Here is a 19676-nt window from a genome sequence, read left to right on the forward strand (position 1 = left end):
AATATCCGGTCAATGAGTAATAACTAATATAAATTGCCGAACTTTTAAAAACTCCGATATTCGACTAACCTGTTAAAAACATGAGATTGAGGGAGATAATTGACTAATTAGAATTGAACCTTAATTAAACAGGCTTAAATTCATAAGAAAATGAGTATTATTCTATTAATTTTATAATATTAATTAATTAAATATTAAATATAAATAATAAATATATTTACAATAAAATATTTTATTTTAAATATATTTTGCGGTTTGCAAGGTTCACCGTGCCCTTTATGCAAAATATGGCATATTGCGAAGAAGCACGATGATATAAGTTGTAAATACGGCTCCAAAATATTTTTCAAAGAAACTGTATTTTACAAGGTTTTGCTTCAAAAAGGGCACGAGATCTGCAGCGCAACTAAGTTGGAAAACATTGAAATGACAAGACTAAGACTAAGGTTAAAATGTTTAAAACATATATTTGGTCTCTTTTTACACCATGTAGAATAGTACATTTTGCTAAACATAAATGTGACAAATGCCATTTTTGGTCCAATAGTGAAGCATGTGAAGTGAAAAGCGCGGGAACAATATTCTTATTATTTCTGCAGCCGAATTGTTTACATCTTACTTGTAAAAAGATTGATATACAAATTCATACAGAACACAAATTTAATTTATCCAGATAAGTTTAACATAAATAAATATACAACAGTTTATACTAAACAAAATAGGGCAGCAAAGTCAAGCTAGTGGTAAAAAACAATCAAACAATTAATGTATAAAACAGTAAAAACAGAGAAAGTGCAGAGATAAATAAACTTAAAATGTTACAAGGTAAAATAGCATAGAAAAATATTGAAAAACATGGAGTTACTCTGTGTAAAAGAAAAAAAAAACTTAAACAAAGGACCGCTTATGAAATTAGTTGTGAGCTTGTAAGCTAACCATAGTACTCAAATAAGCCTTCTGTCAAAATTCCATTAAACCAAAAACAAATTTAGCAGAAAAGATTAACTTAGCCAAAGTTTGGGCATCAGCAGGATCTGGGACTAATTAGTATTTACAATTTAGGCAAATGACCCTGTAGTTATACATTCCAGCAATATATAAAGATGCAATAATTCTAAACAAATAATAAATAACTTCTGATAATCAGATGCTGTAATAGAAGCTAATAGCAGAAACATAAGATTAGTACTGAAAAATATTACTACCTCTTTTCATACTTGATCAAATAACTTTTATTCCTACACAATAGTGGTGGAACCAGGATTGCAAGTTAGTGCTGAACTAGTATTAATATTTTAACCAGGGCTAATAATTTTTCCCCTTCAGTTTTTTTTAAAAATTTTGTGAGGATTAAAAACCAAAATTTTAACTGTTTTTGAGGTCAGTCAGGGCTGGATTGAGAGTCAACCCCGGCCTGGTCCGGCCACAACCACAAAATTAATGCTGCATAAGAAAACGAGAACAAAGGTGTAGGCCAGCATAAAATAAACAAAACAGTTCTCCATCTCCATGGATTAGTAAACTGCACAGAATATGTTAGGACACATCAGAAATTTGGTTACTTATGTACATACATAAGTGCATCTCTAATTTCATAGTTAAGTAACTTATACAGTGCATGGAGCATATCTGCATATGCATTCTTGTATACAGCTGGTTCTAAAGATTTGCCAATAACCAATATTAGTAGATTGCAGTACTTTAGAACTCTGACAAATGTATTTCTTGATATTTACTTTTTGTTATTACAAATACAATTCTATAGTTGACATGGTGACTCTATATATCTTAGCCACGATACTGACAACGCGGATACCCCTAAACAATATTAAGACCGAGTTAAAAACAAACAAGGCAAACCTCTAAAATGTATCCACAGAATCAACAAAGATTCCATCTTCTTGCTCTATATCCTTGTAAACTGATTTTCTTCCATTTAATTCAAGAGGCACTTCTAAGGGTGGTGGGCTCTGTACAAACATGATTCAATTGAAACGGTTAATATATTTTGTACTTTAATTAGTTAGGTTTTTATTTTCAGAAACAGTTTAACTGTATCCCTTAGTAGTGTGAATTCTCTCAAATAATTAGGCACAATTAAATACTGTGAAATTTTGCTTTTTTAACGCTCTTCAATTACTATTTAAAGAGTTTTACCATGCAACGTATAAGAGGCCATTTTATTCCACGGAAAAAGGCATGTTCTTTGATTTCATTTGGACCACTATCCGATCCCAAGCGGTTATCAGGATCTCTTTTCAAAAGAGAATGAATCAACTGTTTGGCAGCAAGACTTACCTGCAACTCATGTTGATATATATTCAGTTTCCGAGTTAAACTGAGTAAATTTCATCAAACATAAACATAAGCTGTAAAAAAAAATTCACAAACATCACTAGAAAACTGTAGAGCACAGAACAGAGGACACACTTATGAAAATTTAAACTTAGTCTTAGCCTATTTATCCCATCTAGTTTAAGTGCTCGGTAGAAAGTTTCTAACTTAAAAAAAATACAAACAAAATTGATAATAGAACTATCACACAAAATGGAACATAGAATAATCATATAGGGAAATACACAACCATCTTGAATTCGTTTCTAACAGGACTTGTGTGGGATAACAAGGTACCGGGTGAATATTACAATCCTATATTTGAACATGTATAATAGTTTATAAGAAGACAGAAACAGAGTTTGTGCTCCCCCCCCCCCCAATTAAAAAAGGAAGACTTAAACATAAGTTATTATGAATTATACCTTCCTAACATTTACTTTTCTTACTTCATAATTCTTATTTACCTGATGGTCAAAGCACTTTTCTAAGTAAGAGCCAAGTAAATTGATTTTGTAAAGACTAGTCAAAAAGTCTTCTTACATATGGCATACAGTATTACCTTGACCTGTAGAACACAGAGAGTGGTTAATGCTTAACATATTTTCAAAAATATTGTTTTTTAAAAAAACACATTACCGCAATGCTACTTGGAAAGGTGAGCTCCTTGTACAAAATGTTGCCAAATGTCTTTTGTCTATTCTTTCCTTTGAATGGCGTTCGCCCATAAAGCATTTCATAGAGCAAAATACCTGGTACAAACAAGGTAGAGACTACTTCACGCATAAAATAATATTACACAACGGAAAAGAAAGCTACTGACAGAGCAGTCACTGCAAATATATCACTTAGAAGTTTAGCATTCCTAAAAGTGAGTTGCTAGAAGTTGCACATTAATAATAGTCTGAGCTGTGATCATTTCCCGACCACTGCTCTTGCAGGATTTGACAAGTGTTGGGATATCCCTCAGAATTCATTATTAATTTGCTCGTAATAATATAATAGTGCGTACAAAGCTTCTTATCACAACTTTATGGTTACCGGAAAGAGAGATGTAGCCCCGACTGTTAATGAGTCTTTCGACTACAATTATTATTGAATGTTGTCATCCTTTAAGGAGAAGGAACTGCAGAAAATTTATGACTGGATGAAAATTCTTTGCAGTTTGAAGATTACAAAACATCTCATGGCTGGTTTTGTGGTAGAGAAATAGCACTTTCCCAAAGCTACTACACCATTTGAGAACTGTACAAGCAGCCTTTGGAGCTTGCATTACATGTATATGCAATCCATGGGAGCACTATTTAAACTACTAAAAAATGAACTTCATAAGATAATAATACTAACATGACACATACACATTCATTATATTGTCTATAGATGAGCCTACCTAGGGCCCACCAATCAACTGCACTACTATGGCCGTCTCCTTTGATAATCTCCTGAATAAAGTTTTCAATAAATATACGAATCAGCATGTACTTCAATATAGTGCAGAGCAGGTGACAGCTATTAGTCAACTTAATCACGGAGATTTACTGTGCACGTAGAAAAAGAAAGAATTGTAATAGATACACACGAGAGCGTGCCCACAAACCCAGACATATACACATGGGCAGGTGATCGATCCATATGTACTGCTGGAAGGATAATCAACAACCATTTTTCAACTGCATGGACTAGAAAAACAGTGCTCATAAAATCGTTCAAAAAATGTCTGCATAAGCGTCGTGTGCAGGGTTACATACCTATATACAAAACCTAGTGTATGATATACAGTTACACATGCATGAATATATATACAAATTTCTATGTATACGACTATATACATTTGTATGTCGGAAGAATGCGTAGAGGCACTTTAGATTTGATAAGTTTTAGCCTTCAAATGGCGAACTCACTGATTTTTGTCTATATATTATAACTCTTACTCTTATACATAACGAATCAAACCTTACCCAGGGAACACACAACTTAAAATTGAATTTTTTCCAACATGCACTCTAAATATATACACTAAGAACCCCCCCCCCCTTCCTAACCCTCAAACCCACACGTCCCTTCTGGAAATGATCAGTCATCGCCGATAGATCGCTTTATATGTAGGGTAATGATTATCTTATAATAAAGTTAAGTCTTAAAAACCAAGTGAGAAGGCACATACAGGAGCAATATATTCTTCAGTTCCAACAAAGGAATTTGATTTTGCAACTGGTTCTGAAATAAACACAGGTGGCGATTGGCTTGTAGATCTTTTACGATTCGGTAGAGGAAGCTTCCTGACCTGCACAATAGTGCCAAATATTACTTTAAATACCCATCAGTGACTCAATATAATGATATACAGCAACGAGGAGAAAACAACTTGTGTTCGAGATTGTATTAAACACTATTTGGCTAATGTGAAGCAGTTAGGCCACCACAAAGATAAACAAGCAGGGTAATGCTGGTGAAGAAAGTAAAAAACAAGGATGTTGTGAAGTCATACTAAGGGGTGTGTTAGATAAAAAAATATCTGTGCTAAAAGCATTTAAAAGAGGAACGGTTTCTTCTAAATTTACAAACAAAATGTGGGAGGAAGATAATAGCATACTTGAGGTCTACAGGATGTTCTAAATGAGAGATCAAAGTCAGTTAATATCACGTGCCCATCATTTTGAAGTAGCACATTTTCTGGCTTCAGATCCCTATAAACTATACCTGTTACATAAACACCCAACATTGAGATACAGAAAGAGACTTTCAGGTACTTGTAAGGATACTACTCTCATTGTGCAATAAAATTGCAACTAACAAAGATATATGAAAGTTAGTATATTGAAGAAGCAACTTGATGATGATGAAAGTTGCCAATGGAGAACAAGTGATTTGTTTAATCTTTCCAGTTATGTGAAACCGAATTATGTGAAATCAATGTGCCTAGTAAAAAGTGCTGTTGAACGATGAAATACATCAATCTCTTTCCAGTTCTTTTATTGCAATCCAAAGGTAGCAACTCAGATGTGGAAAAACAATTCAGCAAAAAGTGTACGTTAATGACGAATAGAGATATAGGCCGAAGAAAAGATTGGATAAAAAGAATTACAGTTTAAACACTGACGTAAATACTGTACCTAAAAGATCTACACAGTATGCACTAGAAATTATTCTGAACTTGTTTATTCTCAACTTTTAAAAAAATTCTAAAATTGTTGATAAATCTTTGCGCCAGCAGTTAAACTTATCACACACATGTCATCATTTGACAATTTATGCATAATCAATTTTGAACAGCACCATACCAATTGCATGGTAAAATCAATTTTACCAGTTATCAACTGAACCAAGTATACCTAAGCAGTGAAGATATTCCAATCCAATTACGATTTCAGCTGCATAAAACCTGAATGACAACAACAAATTTCTAAAAAGAAACTTCTAAGAACAAGAAAATCAATATTAATGTATCCACAGCACATACATTTTAATCAACTTGTTCCTATGTTAATGGTTGCCCAATGCAGCCAATATTATATAAATATCTAGATTAGATTCATAACAGGACAAGGCTATCAGGGGACTAGGTCATACATGCCTGTAAAGGTTACAGAACCTAAGACTTCTTTTTTACACTTAAAAGGCATACCACAAAGAGTAACATAAGTCTAGACTTAACTTTGTATGATTATGTTAGGCATGAGTTTTATTGTTGCCCAGGGATTGGTCAGTACTTGGTAAAGTGGAAGAATCCTTGACCTGCTGAGCTTTAACAAAGCACTTTAAGTTGAAGAAGTAATCTATATACATAACTCAGTACTAGTTTCTAAATTGGTATGCAATGGGATTCTGATAACATTCAGGCAAAATAATTTAGATTCGCCTAGTTTCATATTCATCTTGATCATATTTTGTCTCTTTTAAGATATAAATTTCAACTCCATAGTCATTACCACTAGAAGGTATAGTATGGAACCACTGTTGCTGTTTGAAACAAGGATGACTATTTTCCGAGATATTCTCGTTGATCATGAAATAAACCCGAGGGAAGTCAGGAGTTAAACCTGTATTATCAAAGCTGTGTTTGTGTTCATGCAGGTAGACACACTCATTAATGGTGATACACAGCAACTCTTATAAAGAATTTGGAATTAGAAATGATTGATGATAACTACGTCAATTTAAATCACACGAAGTGCACAATAACATTACCTAGCAGATTTCTCTGTAAATAACTTTAGAGGCTGTTTGTCAAGCAAATCAAATAACTCTCCTCCAGGGAAAAAGTCTGTTAACAAGCAAACGTGTGTAGATGTCTGAGGGAAAATGACACATCAGTATACTTGGTAATTTAATAAATGACTAAAAATAAACATGAAATAAATTGAGTATGGCAAACAAAAATTCTCAGTTCTACTATGTGGCAATTTTTTGGACCAAAAGTACTTGCGCATGTTTCATTTTTTGTGGTTTTTAGCAGAGTGGTACTCTTGTAGGTGTAAACATAAGTTGGACTACCCATTAAAGTTCATCATTGTACTCTCAAGAGAAGGAATCTAGGGCAGGGATCCTAAAGGAAGTCAATATCGATAAGATTGGTTGTAACAAGGATGTGCATGCTTTGTTTGAACGTCAGGAAACTGATAAGAGAAAAAGTTTGTAAGACTAGTGACATAAGGTTAAAGGCCGGGTAGCTCTTATTTAAGTAAATATGCAAAAGCATCAATTGCAGTGGTTTGGTCATGTGCAACTTTGGCCAGTAAGTGCTCAGTGAATGAAGACCTCGAATTTAGACATGTGCAAAAGAGCAAAAGGGCGGGCAATAAAGACTTGGTTTTTTAAGATCCAGAAGATAAGGAACTAACTGTACGGCTGGTTACAAACAGAGAAGAATGATGTACATGACCGACCTTACGTTATATATATGAGCTATTCATGTTAGCTTACCACAGGTTCTTGGGGAAAAGGTTGTGTTGATGATGAGAGTTAATTCCAAATAATGTTTAATTCCCACGTGTATTTAAAAGTCATGGTGAAGGTTGTCACTGGAAAAAAGCCTCCGTACTTTTGTGAAGGTCCTCGAGCGCTAACTTGATCACAACAGTTTGTGGTGATTGATGGGACAAGACAGCTCGAATTTTTAATTTATTTCCATAATCAAGTTTAACCCAGATAACTTCCTAAAAATATGAAGGTTTCATAACTTGGTCTGTCTATTATGAAAATTTACAGTTCAGGAAAAATTTAGTTCCGTGCTTTTGATAAAGGAGCAGATCACTGTGTGCATGTCTTAATCATTTCAATAATTCAAATAAAAACACACCTCTCTTTTCAACTTTAATGGACACTCTTCATCCCATTTATTTTGTAGAATTGACCAACTTTGTAATGCAATTTTTTTTATTATCAATTATAAAATTTTCCCTCAAAAAATTTTTAATTTTAAAATAGTTACTATATATTATATGATAATACACTACAATAGTTTATTTATCATAAGTCAAAATTTGGCCAATTTGACCAAAAAATTCAAACTAGGCAAATATATATAGGAAAATGGAGATATCGAATTCATTGATTTGTTGTGGATTAGTACCTGAAAAGAACTGTAGAGCACTGGAAGAAAAGGATGATCTAGCTGTGACAAAATATCCCTTTCAATGCATGCTCGACAAACCTGCATATTTAGAACCACAAAACTCAAGCAAACCTGAGAAAAATCACTCACAATTCACAAATAGTGTATATATTCCCATAGCATTATACAATGTGTTCATTGTACAATAAAAGGACAGGCTATAGTATCAAGAGCCCAAATTATTGAAAAGGCAAGTTCACTGGAATCGTTTAGAGCAAGGTCTATTAGATTTTTCAGAAGTGTTAGCATATTATCTAGGACATCCTCAACTAACAGGGTAAATTACATAAGGATTTTATAGGTTGAAATCCAAAACGGGGTAACTTTACTAATTACATTATAAATCACATATGATGTAACTATGTAAGATATTAAGCGTAAATTCTGATTCTAATTGACATTCAAACCTTATTACGGTCTAACATGACTGATTTCTCCATCGCCTTCATAGCAAAGAGTTCTCCTGTGCCTTTAAGTTCCACCAGATGAACACTGTGAACACCAAAATCTTTAATTATATATTTGCAAAGTTCCTCAAATTTAAGAAATAAAAATACTTCAGATGCTACTGAGTTTTATAGTAAATAATTTTTATTAACTCCTTCTGTAGACTTATTGTAATTTAGCATCAAATACTAAATTTTAAACCATACTCGGGGGACCAGATATAGGACAAGTAATGTATTAAAGGCAGAAAGTTCTGTCAGTATCTTATCATATCAACAGAAAATTACACACTAGATAGGGATTAGGACTAATTACAGTATATGTATATGGTTAATTAATACATTAACTATCTATAAACTGGTGATATTGCAGAAGCAGACAGCTACAGACTATAGAGATATAAACAAAGATTTGATATTCCAGAAGAAGAAATTTTGGTAAAGGGGCATACCTTCCCATATCTCCAAACCCCAACGGTCTTATAGGCCTAAAGTGATTTAATCCAATCCTTTCACCGCTTGCTGTAATCTATAAGTAGAAAGGATAATGATAAGTTAAAATCAAAGGCATATACAAAAAATATTAATTCTCTCATTCCACCCAAACAAAAAAGGTCTTTTCTATTGAATTTGAAAGGACAATTGACAACATCTTAACCTCAAAAGTTTAAGATTGATATTTTTTAATAAAAAGAATTTGTATAGAATTTACTTCAAATACTTTACAGTTATCATACTTGTACCAACTAAAATCCATAGAACTTACGTCAACATTAAAGCTTATAATCATGTCGATTGACTTAAAATTAAACATAGCTTTCTTTTTAAAGGGGAGCGAGAAATACAGAGACGATGAACAACTGTTATACAAATAACATTATGCTAGAAGAATCATAAATTTAGTGCCTTTATGGTTCCTAGCAATTGTTACACGCCTAGAGCATTTACAAGAAAACATACATACAAACAAGTGGGAACAGATCCAGAAAAATAACTAGAAGAATATTTTTACAATTTGAATCAGTAAAAATGCAATACATTCAATTTTCCCAACAGCAAATCTCAAATAAAGAACCACACAAGGTCCATATTAGCTGAGAAATAAAAGGCAATTTACAACATGTGAATTACTAGATTGAGTGATGCTAACAGATGCATGTTTCTCACATAATTGATGCTAATATATGTCCTTGATATCAATTTACATCATACAATGATCAGCATTTTTGAGAAAAGATGCATAAAGGCAGAAATTTATTCCTTCCCTGGTAAAATTTGCATTAGTACTTCTTATATATATCAAGAAACATAGAACAATTTTTTTCATTAAGGGTAATGTACATCTCTCTACATAAATATCTGTGTGTTGTAGGTCTTGGCTTATCTACATCTGTACATATAGTCCTAGGTCCTAACAATTAATTATGTATTCCTCAAAATTACTTATAGATAGGAATTAAACATGTAAAAATTACTACATTTTTCATACTTCAATTTGGGCAATAGCCTGTATAAAATTTCAAATAGTTTATAGCACACCCCCATGCATTTCGTACATATAAGCCACTTCCAAATCTAACACTTCAACATCATTAGCAATCCATTTCCTTACCCAATTCTGTGCAAAATAGCAGAGGCCAAATATGTCCAAACTAACATAGTGAAAGATGTTGATTGTAGACGGCTAGACGCTATAGAGTGCGGAAAGTAAGGCTAAAATATTAAGAAAAAAAATAGTAAGGCTAAAATGGAATACAAACAGTTCAGGATTGAAGCAAGATCATCTCGGCCTCTACGTATGGCCTCTTCAAGAAACCAAAGTGACAAAGTGTTTATTTTCACATAGAAATCCCTTATATTCATGTTATATACTCCCTCCGTCCCATTCAATTCTATACAGTTTTTTTTCAATACTCGACACGCAATTTAAGGTGAATATAAAGTATAGTTCCATAATTCGTTTTTAAAATTTTCTTTTTTTGTATTTAACTTTAACTATTTAAATTTTATATAGAAGAAAAGAATAGTAAAATAATTTATGCAACTATAGTTTAAAGGAGCGTTAAAATGCGTGATGAGCCCCCGTTCCCCAATGTACACTTCTCAATGGGACAGAGGGAGTACAAATGATGCCGCTAATGAGATACATATTGTAGGAGAGATATGAATTTGAGAGCAGTGGTACTCGATCATATTCAGTGTCAGATAACTCGAATACTTGAATAGGGGTTTATTACATTTTCAATTGTACAATGTTTGACACTTAGACTCGTTTATATATTTGTTATGCTATATAGTGTTTGTACTCAATTCGAGCATAATTAGTAATCTAAAAATTCAAAAGAGTCAACTAATCTAGAAGACATATTTTTATCCATCTTTTGATACATATATTAACATTTATAATCTATACCATCATATTTTGTTACCTGCTTCCAATTAGTTAACAGGCCAGGCCAGAATACCAGATATTGGCATTGCTTACCTATGTACTGGTATTTCGAGCACCAACAGATACCTTTTCATCTTCTTGCTTGTCAGCCTTAAAAAAAGTTACCCCTAGCTACCACGTAATAACAGAGGAGTAGCATTGACAGTCTATACTATATCTACAAGTACTGTATGTTTTAAGATATGTGTGCTCATGATTATGCACCATGCATAATTCACAAGCAGAAAAATTAGAAGGCATCATTCATACTGACTAGCCATTCTAATATTCTATTTCAAGTTCACTTTGAGACCATACAAAAAGATCTACGTCCCAAATCCCAATAGATTGTCAACACTTTCTATTTTGGGATGTCCCACTAGATTGTTAACATTTCCTAAATTAGCATATTTTTCTTTACTAATATTAATGATTCCCACAAACTTACCTCCACTTTCTTAACTTCTCTTCACCTTTATTCACCTTTATTCATTTTTATTAAACTTTGTGTCAAACAACAATCTTAACAACCTATTGGATGGAGGGGGTATTTTATAAAAGTTAATCTGTGTTGGATTTACATGTCATAGCAATCCATTTTTGTACCTTGTGTACAGCCAGCCAACGAGAACTGTATCTGTTGTGAGGTTTCGCAAGCACGGGTTGGGAATAGGTAGCCCACAAGTCCTCTGGAGTCTGAAAACAGCAACCAATGTAACTTCAGAAACCAAATGACCAATATTAAAAAAAAGAAATAGTGCATGAATTTCACATTTAGACAAAAAAATGTGCTTGGTTGGATAAACTACAAAGAAGATTCTTCCTTGCTGGTTGTAAAAAAAATATTTTTGATGTGGATAATACTAATTCAATACCTTTAAAGAGTATCACACGTTGAACAACTAAGTGTCGCGAGCATGCATGTGCTTGTTTCTTTGTTGCATATCTATACTATACTATTAAAGGAAACATGTTAGTTAACATCTTCCTAAAAATTTGTTAGAACCTTCCAAAAAAATAAAAATATATTTATTTAAAGCACGTATCCAACATAAATAAAAACTCTATTAGTTATATTACTACTTACACTCAACTTCTTCCTAAACTCTTCTATTCAAAGTCAAACTCTTCCAAATTTATTTAAATAATTAAAATAATTAAAGACAGATAGGAAAGTAAATCAAAAGATTAAAATTAAAAGTCTAGAGATTCCAAACGATAAAATTGACATCAAATTTGTTTACAATAAATAGGAAACAGACAAAGATTAAATAATAAATAATAAATAATATTATCCTCGCACACTTACAAATTAAATACGAAATTTCAATTCAAAATTTACATATTATATCAGTAATAAGATAATAAATATTAAAATTAATCCGGCACGGGTTATAGGCAAGTTAAACATAAATTTTAGAAGACGAATTAGAGTATTCCATAACATTAAGCTACACATCAGCTTTTCTATAAATAAAAAACAATGTGGTAATTGGAAAGAGTACCTTACCAAATTAGCATCAGGAAGTTCTCGAACAGCTTCATTTATATTTAATGCGGTAGCTTTTACCTGTAAAATGAAGATTAAATTTAGCAAAAAATGGTCATTTTAAAGTTTCCTTAAACTGAAATCCTTCCTTTTCTAATTAATTTTCTATCATGCTTCAGAACACCCAATGAAAGTAAAACTAAATAACAGATATTCACAAAAGAACATACCAACTTACTGCTTCGTTGTTCTGATTCATCTGAAAGACGATTCCTTAGTGGTTCCATGTAATCACTGCCATCTAGTTGGACACCAATAAAGTATTGAAGTTCACCCTGCACACAATACAGAGGACCCAAAAACTGAATTGTGATACTTCAGATTCCTCTGAAAAAATAGTATAAAAATATAACAATATTAATCAAGCTACCTTCTGATCACGCATGGGCTGCAAGTGGAATAGATTCCAGAACTTTTTCCCTACAATATCAATTTGATCTCACACGATGACATAATAGTTGAAAGCCTTTATGAAAATTAATATATGATAGAGGTAATAACAGAAGTTCTACAAATTACATGCTCTCCGGAGTCGCGGACATGAAAGCTTACCACTCTTACTGTAATTTATTAACTGCACAGTGACTTCTCTCTGTTCTCTGATCGCATCTCTTATATTTTGGACAACTTCTTGGTCAGTATCAGGTCCTTGAAGAAATCTGCACATAAGTAATATTGTTTGACAAAGAAAACAGGAAAAATATGAAAATAGTGAAAGGTTGGAGGGTAAGTACATTGAAATAGTTCAAATTTTAGTTGCAATAACATCCAACATTCAAACTTCTATGAGGACTATACCGATATTTAACTTTAAGTAATCAAAATATGATCTAATGGTGTGCTTATCCAGGAAAAATGTCTGCCGTGGACAATTTGGGGCAAACAAAAATTCCAAGTGTCCACTTAATTATAGGATGGGTGAAATTTAGACTTTCATTAGACCTTCCACGCCTATTAGTTGCAAAGGGAGAAGCCATACCCACCCTTATAGGTGCAAAAGAGGGAGCCCCGCAGCACCTAATAGGTGCGGAAGTAAAAGTCCAATTAGCGCCTAATAGGCCCAGAAAATTTTCCCTCCGGCACATGGAAGGTATCTTTATCTGCACCTAATATTTGCAGAATTTTTTAAAACCAGTAGATCCCAGTTATCCGATATCTAATCGAATATCGAACAATGAAGAGATTAGTTTGCGTTAAATGGTTTGGATTCTGGACCAGCTCTTCTGAGTTATGATTAGTTGAAAATATCTTGTTCACATCAAATCTGGTATCCATAGCAATGACAATCCAGATTTTTTCTTCAACATATTACCATGTTTCAAATTTATTATATTCTCCATATCTGTTCACCAATAGCCACACATTTAAGATAAGCAGAGATCGTAGAATCAAATACTTGAAGGTTCTTAAAGGTTGAGTACACTACTAATTCGAATCCATGAAATTGAAACTGTAATAATCATGTATAAGTGAAAGTGGAACAGCATGCAATGTGACACTTATCCAGGGGAGGGGATAAAAATATTGCCATAAAATTATAAAAGAGAAGTTCATACCGGCAGTTTCTTCCTAATATTTCTTCCCGCGTAAATTCGGTCAATGCAAGAAAGCTATCTGATGCAAATATCTGCATATGCGAAGATTTCTGCTCACACACACAACAATATGCAAAAATGATCTAGTCAACTCTATGACCTCTAATAGTATCTTGTGGCACCCAAAAAGAAAAATAGTGCAGAGGCAGTAGACTGAGCTTTAGCCAGAGTTAAAAAGGAAAATGAACACTAAGAGTTTCTTTGAGCATTGTGACACTTACAATCAAAGAAAATTTCAGTCCATCATACAATTTTTCCATTTTATACGTAAATGCCTACTACAGTAAAGCAATAACTTTAATATCTCACAATTGGGTTGTCAGGAAGTCTGGGATCTGTAATAACAAAATTCTTCTCGATGCGCTCTAATGTGGTTGCTAGATCAATTCCCTGACGTACATTTCTTTCCACATTAGCATTGTCCCAACTGCCAAAGTGTTTAAAGTCTTCGGAGAATGAAACTTCAGAGTCAATACTGGATTGATCTTCAAACTCTTCTACTTTGTTTGAAGACCATCTTCGATGCCTGCAGAATGTTAGCAATATCAGTGAGAACTTTCATCAGTTCCCAAATTCTAAGGACATCATTGCGCTTCTGATGAGCATCATATAATGAAATGCCGATAAATATTCAAAACTAAAATGCATAAAATTTATGTATTTAAAGACAAGGAGAACAACAAATCTAGTAACTTCTGGGAGATATAAAATCAAATATCTTCTTAGATAAAGAGGATTAATATTAATAAGGGTATTAGAATGATTTTATCAACATTGGTTCAGTCGGTGTTTTCATCACTTCCTTTGTGCCACCTCCCTCTTTTTAGAGCTCGTAGATCTGTCTTAAAGACTAGAGAAGATCAAGCATGTTTTCTTGTGGGAGGGAACAGATCTTTGGGAGATGATCACTTAGTAAGCCTGGGTGCCAGGTGTCAGCCTCGTTTTAAAGAAGGTTTGAACATCAAAAATTCAAAGTCCGAGAATTAAACCTTTCTTATGAAATGGTTGTGGCAGTTTTCTTTGGAAATGGATTATCTGGCATAGGGTTGTCATAATTATATACGTTTTGGCTAGTAATTTATGGGACAGTAATAGCGTAGAGAGCTGTTCTACACAAGGCCCTTGGCAAGACATTGCTATTATGTATGATGAGCACCCTTCCACATCCAGCAAATTTATCTGAAAACCTAATATGTTTTATACGTAACAAACAACTCTATGAATAAGTTATATATACTTTTACTTGAGCAATAATAATTAAACAAAAGCGCAAAACTGCAAAAACATGTTTTAGGTAGTGACAATTGTGATTAAACTCAATGGAAGGAAAGCAAGATAAATGGATACTTAAGACACATAAACAGACTAAATATCAACAAGACAAACAGTGAGGACACCCGCTCTTCTGAAGTTCAAGACGTCTGCTAACTTGCATTGTAACTTTAACAGAAATCAGAGGCTACAGCAGAAATTAGTTGACCTGACTACAGAAGCATACTCCGGTTTTACAGGCTCGGTGGTTGGATGTTTGATAAGATCCAACTGAGGAGTTTGTATTCCCTTTGCACTAAAATTCTTTGATGAAGCAGATTCCACCTTGTATTTTAACTTCTCCTTATCATAATGTTCAGTGGCATCATCGTTCAAAGATTCTATATGAAATCGCGATTGTTTCACAGTTTGCACAACCTCGGTGATAGAACCCAAAGCCTTTTGCTTTTCACGAGCTGCCGTGTTGAACAAGAAGTAAAGAAATAGAATGTTGACAGTACAGATGCCTCCAAAACATAGCTGAAGTAGTCTACTTACCATCATAACGAATTAAGGACTTGGGCAATCCATTTGGTCGCAATTCCTTTTCATTTTTGCCTTCGGTGTATTTGCTAACTTCAACCTGCATTCTACCAGAAAGAATAATAACAACTTTATTAATTGCATGGAGTGAAAAGCGTAACTTAGCATACCAAAATTTGAAAACCTAATGGAAGCTAGGCAACACCTCTCTGAAACAACTACAATAGCTAATTATCAGACCGACTGAGAAATTATGAATATTCTTAATGAGAGAAACAAAAATTTCATTTAGGTACATTCATTTCGTGTTAGAAAATAGTGCCGATGATATATGATCTCATCTCGCAAACAGCTCAAGACTTTGGGACAGTTGATCATCTAACACTTCCCTATTCTATTTCTACCTTCTCCTATTTACTCTACCATAACTTGAAAAAATAGGTTACAGTTTAGAAAAAAAAAGATGGATTTCAGACCCAAATCTGAAAGAAAAATCTTGGTTTGCACAAGAAAAAATTGCACTTAAATTGGCTGTTTACTTTGTCTAGAATTGCTTACTTTTGGGCAAAAATCAATGGGACTGAAAATCTAAAAATGGCACATAAAGAGCAAGAAATGTGAAAAGTGAGAGTACCCAATAAACTTAATGGTGTTTCCAGAGTCATCTTTAATAGGGGTGATAGTGAGAAGATTCCAAAAAGGGGTGCCATTCTTCTTGTAGTTGAAAAGCCTTCCGCAGTAGCTTGTCCCTTTTTCAACTGCATTTCTTATCTTCGCTACTTCTTTTCTATCTGTATCTGGCCCCTGTAAAAACCGGCTGCACACAATATTTTAACTATGATCAGTAACAAAATCTTCAAAAATCTGAGACCTAGTTGAAATGAACGAAAATTAGATAATTTATATAGACAAATTAATATTTTTTGTCTGTTTTATATTCAAGTTGATACTGGATTATGTATAAATAATGTCAACTTCCCTCCAAACCTCATTTTAGGCTCCTTCTAGGACTTTGGAAGTACATGAGCCTTTTTTACCGAAGCAGATTCTAATGTAATCGTTTGAAAGTAACAACAATAAAAACTGAAGTTCAAAACAAAAACTTGTATAGATATGCCTAAAGAATGTGGTCCGCCGTGTTATCCACACAAACCACAACATTCTGGCTATTGAATCTCGGGGTTTAAGCTACAAAAAGATATGGCCTGACCAAGACCTTTGGCAAATGTTTGGGATTGTGCAGAAGCCACTGAATTTGTCTATAGAGTGCCTAACTCTAGTGTATTTTGTGACTTTGTAATTAGCAGTCAGAGAAGGTATAGAGAAATAGTAGGATAGTTCGGACACGATCCAGAACAGTGGTGAATAGTCATAATTCGGACATGATTATGCACAGTGGTCAGCTTTTTCGCAGTTAAATCCTTTACATCCAGAAAGTATGCTTTAAACATGGTAAAAGTATGGGAGCTTAAGCTCTAATATTAACAAGCTATTCCTCTTCTCCGGACGATTTTGCTCAATATTCATCCTAACGATCAATCAATTTAGTACAGTAGTTTCTACTACTTAATACTCCCTCCGTCCCATTAAACGTTTCCTCTTTTGACTTTCGGTACTGTTCACGGTAAGCGATTGACTACTAATTTACGTCTAATCTATAATATCAAACATAGTCATGAGTGATCTCGTTGGATTCGTATTTATCAGTACTTTAATACAGTGAAACTTTTATATTTAATACTAATACGAATTTAAAAATATTAACAATCAAAAGTGTGCATTGGCAAACGTGTTTAACACAAATAGGAAACGTTTAATGGGACGGAGGGAGTACTTAATAATAAACTGCCCTAGATCAGGATTGAGCACGCAGAACCTGTCCCGATGTTTATCCTATAGCATTACAATCTGTAAAATCAGAAATTTTACATACACAATTTATTAATTAATCCTTCATTTCAACATACAATTCTGGAAATAGTTAAACTTCTAGTGTTGTGACTTGTAACATAAGATAGGTTAATGTCTGGCTACCGCTTAGAATCCAAGTCGTGTCTTAGACAAACCAAGATCTCAACCACTGCACCAAAATTTGGGTGATAATAGGACATAAAAATTTATAATCATCAGTGATTTATAGTCTATAAATTATAGAAATAGATCACCAATATGTGTTGGGAAGGTCACTGATCAACAAAAATTGGGCTAAATGAAGTTATGTAACATAAGTTAAGAGCATCTTACTTAGGTGATTAAGCGAATATAATTGAATGTTGAAATCGCCGGAAAATGGCCGGGAAACTTGCCGCCCGGTAGCAAAACCCAGCAAGTGGAGAAAAATACGAGGTAATCAGGTAACTTTGTTTTGTATCGTGGAAAGTGGAAATTTTCTTCCTCGCGAGATACTTTACCAGTGGATGAGACAGGCTAATAACATTTTTAACAGGCTGCGCTTCGTGCATTATTTCTAAACTAATTTGAGAAATCTTTTTTTGTCAGGGTAATTTGATAAAATTTTAGAATTGTTGCGAAGAAATAAAATAATTTTTTTTTATTAAAATTTTCTCGACTTATTTACCGTTAATTCGTGAAATAACTGATTTACATTGAAGGGGAGAATAAAGTAAAATAGTATATGGTTTAAGGTCAAAGATAGCAGTAGATCACGATTTATATATATCGTAAATTGGAACTAATCGATTGATGTACTGTCTTATGATTTATCGGCTAATTTTTAAAAAAACTGATGATTTATCATCAATCAAATCAGTTAACTGTTTTTATCGATTTAGCGATGGTTTTTTGAAAAATGGACCGATTTTCTATAATAGAGCACTAGATACATAATGCATGATCATGAAATGCTAATAGCCTACTAACCAGTTATTTCCGATAACTTCATCAGCAGAGTAACCAGTCATTTCAAAGAAGCCAGTGCTAGCATAAACCACAGGTAAATCTGGCTTAGTTGCATCACTCACAACAAATGTTTGTTGCAATGTAGCCAATGCTGCCTTCAACTCGTGTGACACTTTAGGCACTCCATACTCCTCTGTAGTCATCCTCCCCGAATCTCCATACAACCTCCCCGAGTCTCCTGCCAGTCTTCCTGACACGTGTCTGCTCCGGGGAGACGATGTTATCGCGCGAAAGCTGCCTCCACCGCCTTCTCCAATTGCGGGTTTTACTACCAGTCCCCATTCAGCTGTCCTTTCAACAATTGTTGCCTCGTCCACTTGGTTATTATTGCTTGTGCTAGTGCTTGCGTTATTATTGTTGCTAGTACTAGCATTGTCTGTAGCAGGGGTGTCGAAAACCATCCATCTCGCTACGCTTTTCGATGTCGATGCTTTGTTGGACGAAGACGAAGACTCCATCAGAGGAGTTTCGAGAGAAGAGAAGCTGAATAAAGAGAGGATAATGAACGGAGAATGTATGTATGTGTGCTATGAAATTTTGTTTGTTTGTTAGGCTGCAAACACATGAAGAGATAAAAAATGAAGATAACGTTCGCAAATATAGTTGCTATATATTGCTCCAAACTAAATGGCGACTGTTCGTAAATATTCTTTAGTAGAAGACTAGCCAGTGAAGGTCAAGTGTATATCGTTGTCCTCTGTCCCTCTCCCTCACTGCATACATAGTGCTAGTCGTCCGCTAAATCAAATTAAAAAAATTTATTTCTTTCTACTTCAAATTACATAAGTTATGGTTAAAAACTGACTGTCCGTTCAGGAACTTGAATTTTATTTGAAAAAATTCAGAATATCTGTGAAGTTGAATTTTATTTGAAATTCAGACATTCGAAATAAAATATATTTTTCTAAACACCATCTAATAATTTTTAAAATTGAAGCATATTTGGAAAAATAATAAAATTAATTTAAAATTTAAATCTGTTTTGAAAATTGGT

General features: G+C 33.6%; 1 protein-coding gene across 7 annotated transcripts; it reads right to left on the bottom strand.

Annotated features, from left to right (window-relative positions):
* Window positions 1-910: 910 nt before the first annotated feature.
* LOC141661775 (phototropin-2-like) lies at window positions 911-19341 on the bottom strand. 7 transcript variants are annotated; one of them, XM_074468776.1, is made up of 22 exons: window positions 18644-19333; window positions 16398-16580; window positions 15779-15870; window positions 15468-15696; window positions 14279-14495; window positions 13931-14019; window positions 12927-13033; window positions 12745-12794; window positions 12545-12649; window positions 12336-12395; window positions 11432-11521; window positions 8847-8923; window positions 8356-8440; window positions 7907-7987; window positions 6523-6626; window positions 5667-5716; window positions 4928-5034; window positions 4499-4618; window positions 3725-3776; window positions 2974-3086; window positions 2158-2298; window positions 911-1970 (listed from the first exon to the last, which is right to left on the bottom strand). In XM_074468776.1, the coding sequence occupies exons 1-22, from the start codon at window positions 19138-19140 to the stop codon at window positions 1863-1865; spliced, it is 2757 nt and encodes a 918-aa protein (XP_074324877.1). In that variant the 5' UTR covers window positions 19141-19333; the 3' UTR covers window positions 911-1862. The 7 variants fall into 7 exon arrangements, 5 of the variants coding, with proteins under 5 accessions (XP_074324877.1, XP_074324875.1, XP_074324876.1 ...); XM_074468774.1 differs by having other exon boundaries at window positions 15450-15696; window positions 18644-19332; XM_074468775.1 differs by having other exon boundaries at window positions 13931-14001; window positions 15450-15696; window positions 18644-19331.
* Window positions 19342-19676: the final 335 nt, after the last annotated feature.

This window comes from Apium graveolens, chromosome 5 (genome assembly GCF_009905375.1).
Source record: "Apium graveolens cultivar Ventura chromosome 5, ASM990537v1, whole genome shotgun sequence".
NCBI lineage: Eukaryota > Viridiplantae > Streptophyta > Magnoliopsida > Apiales > Apiaceae > Apium > Apium graveolens.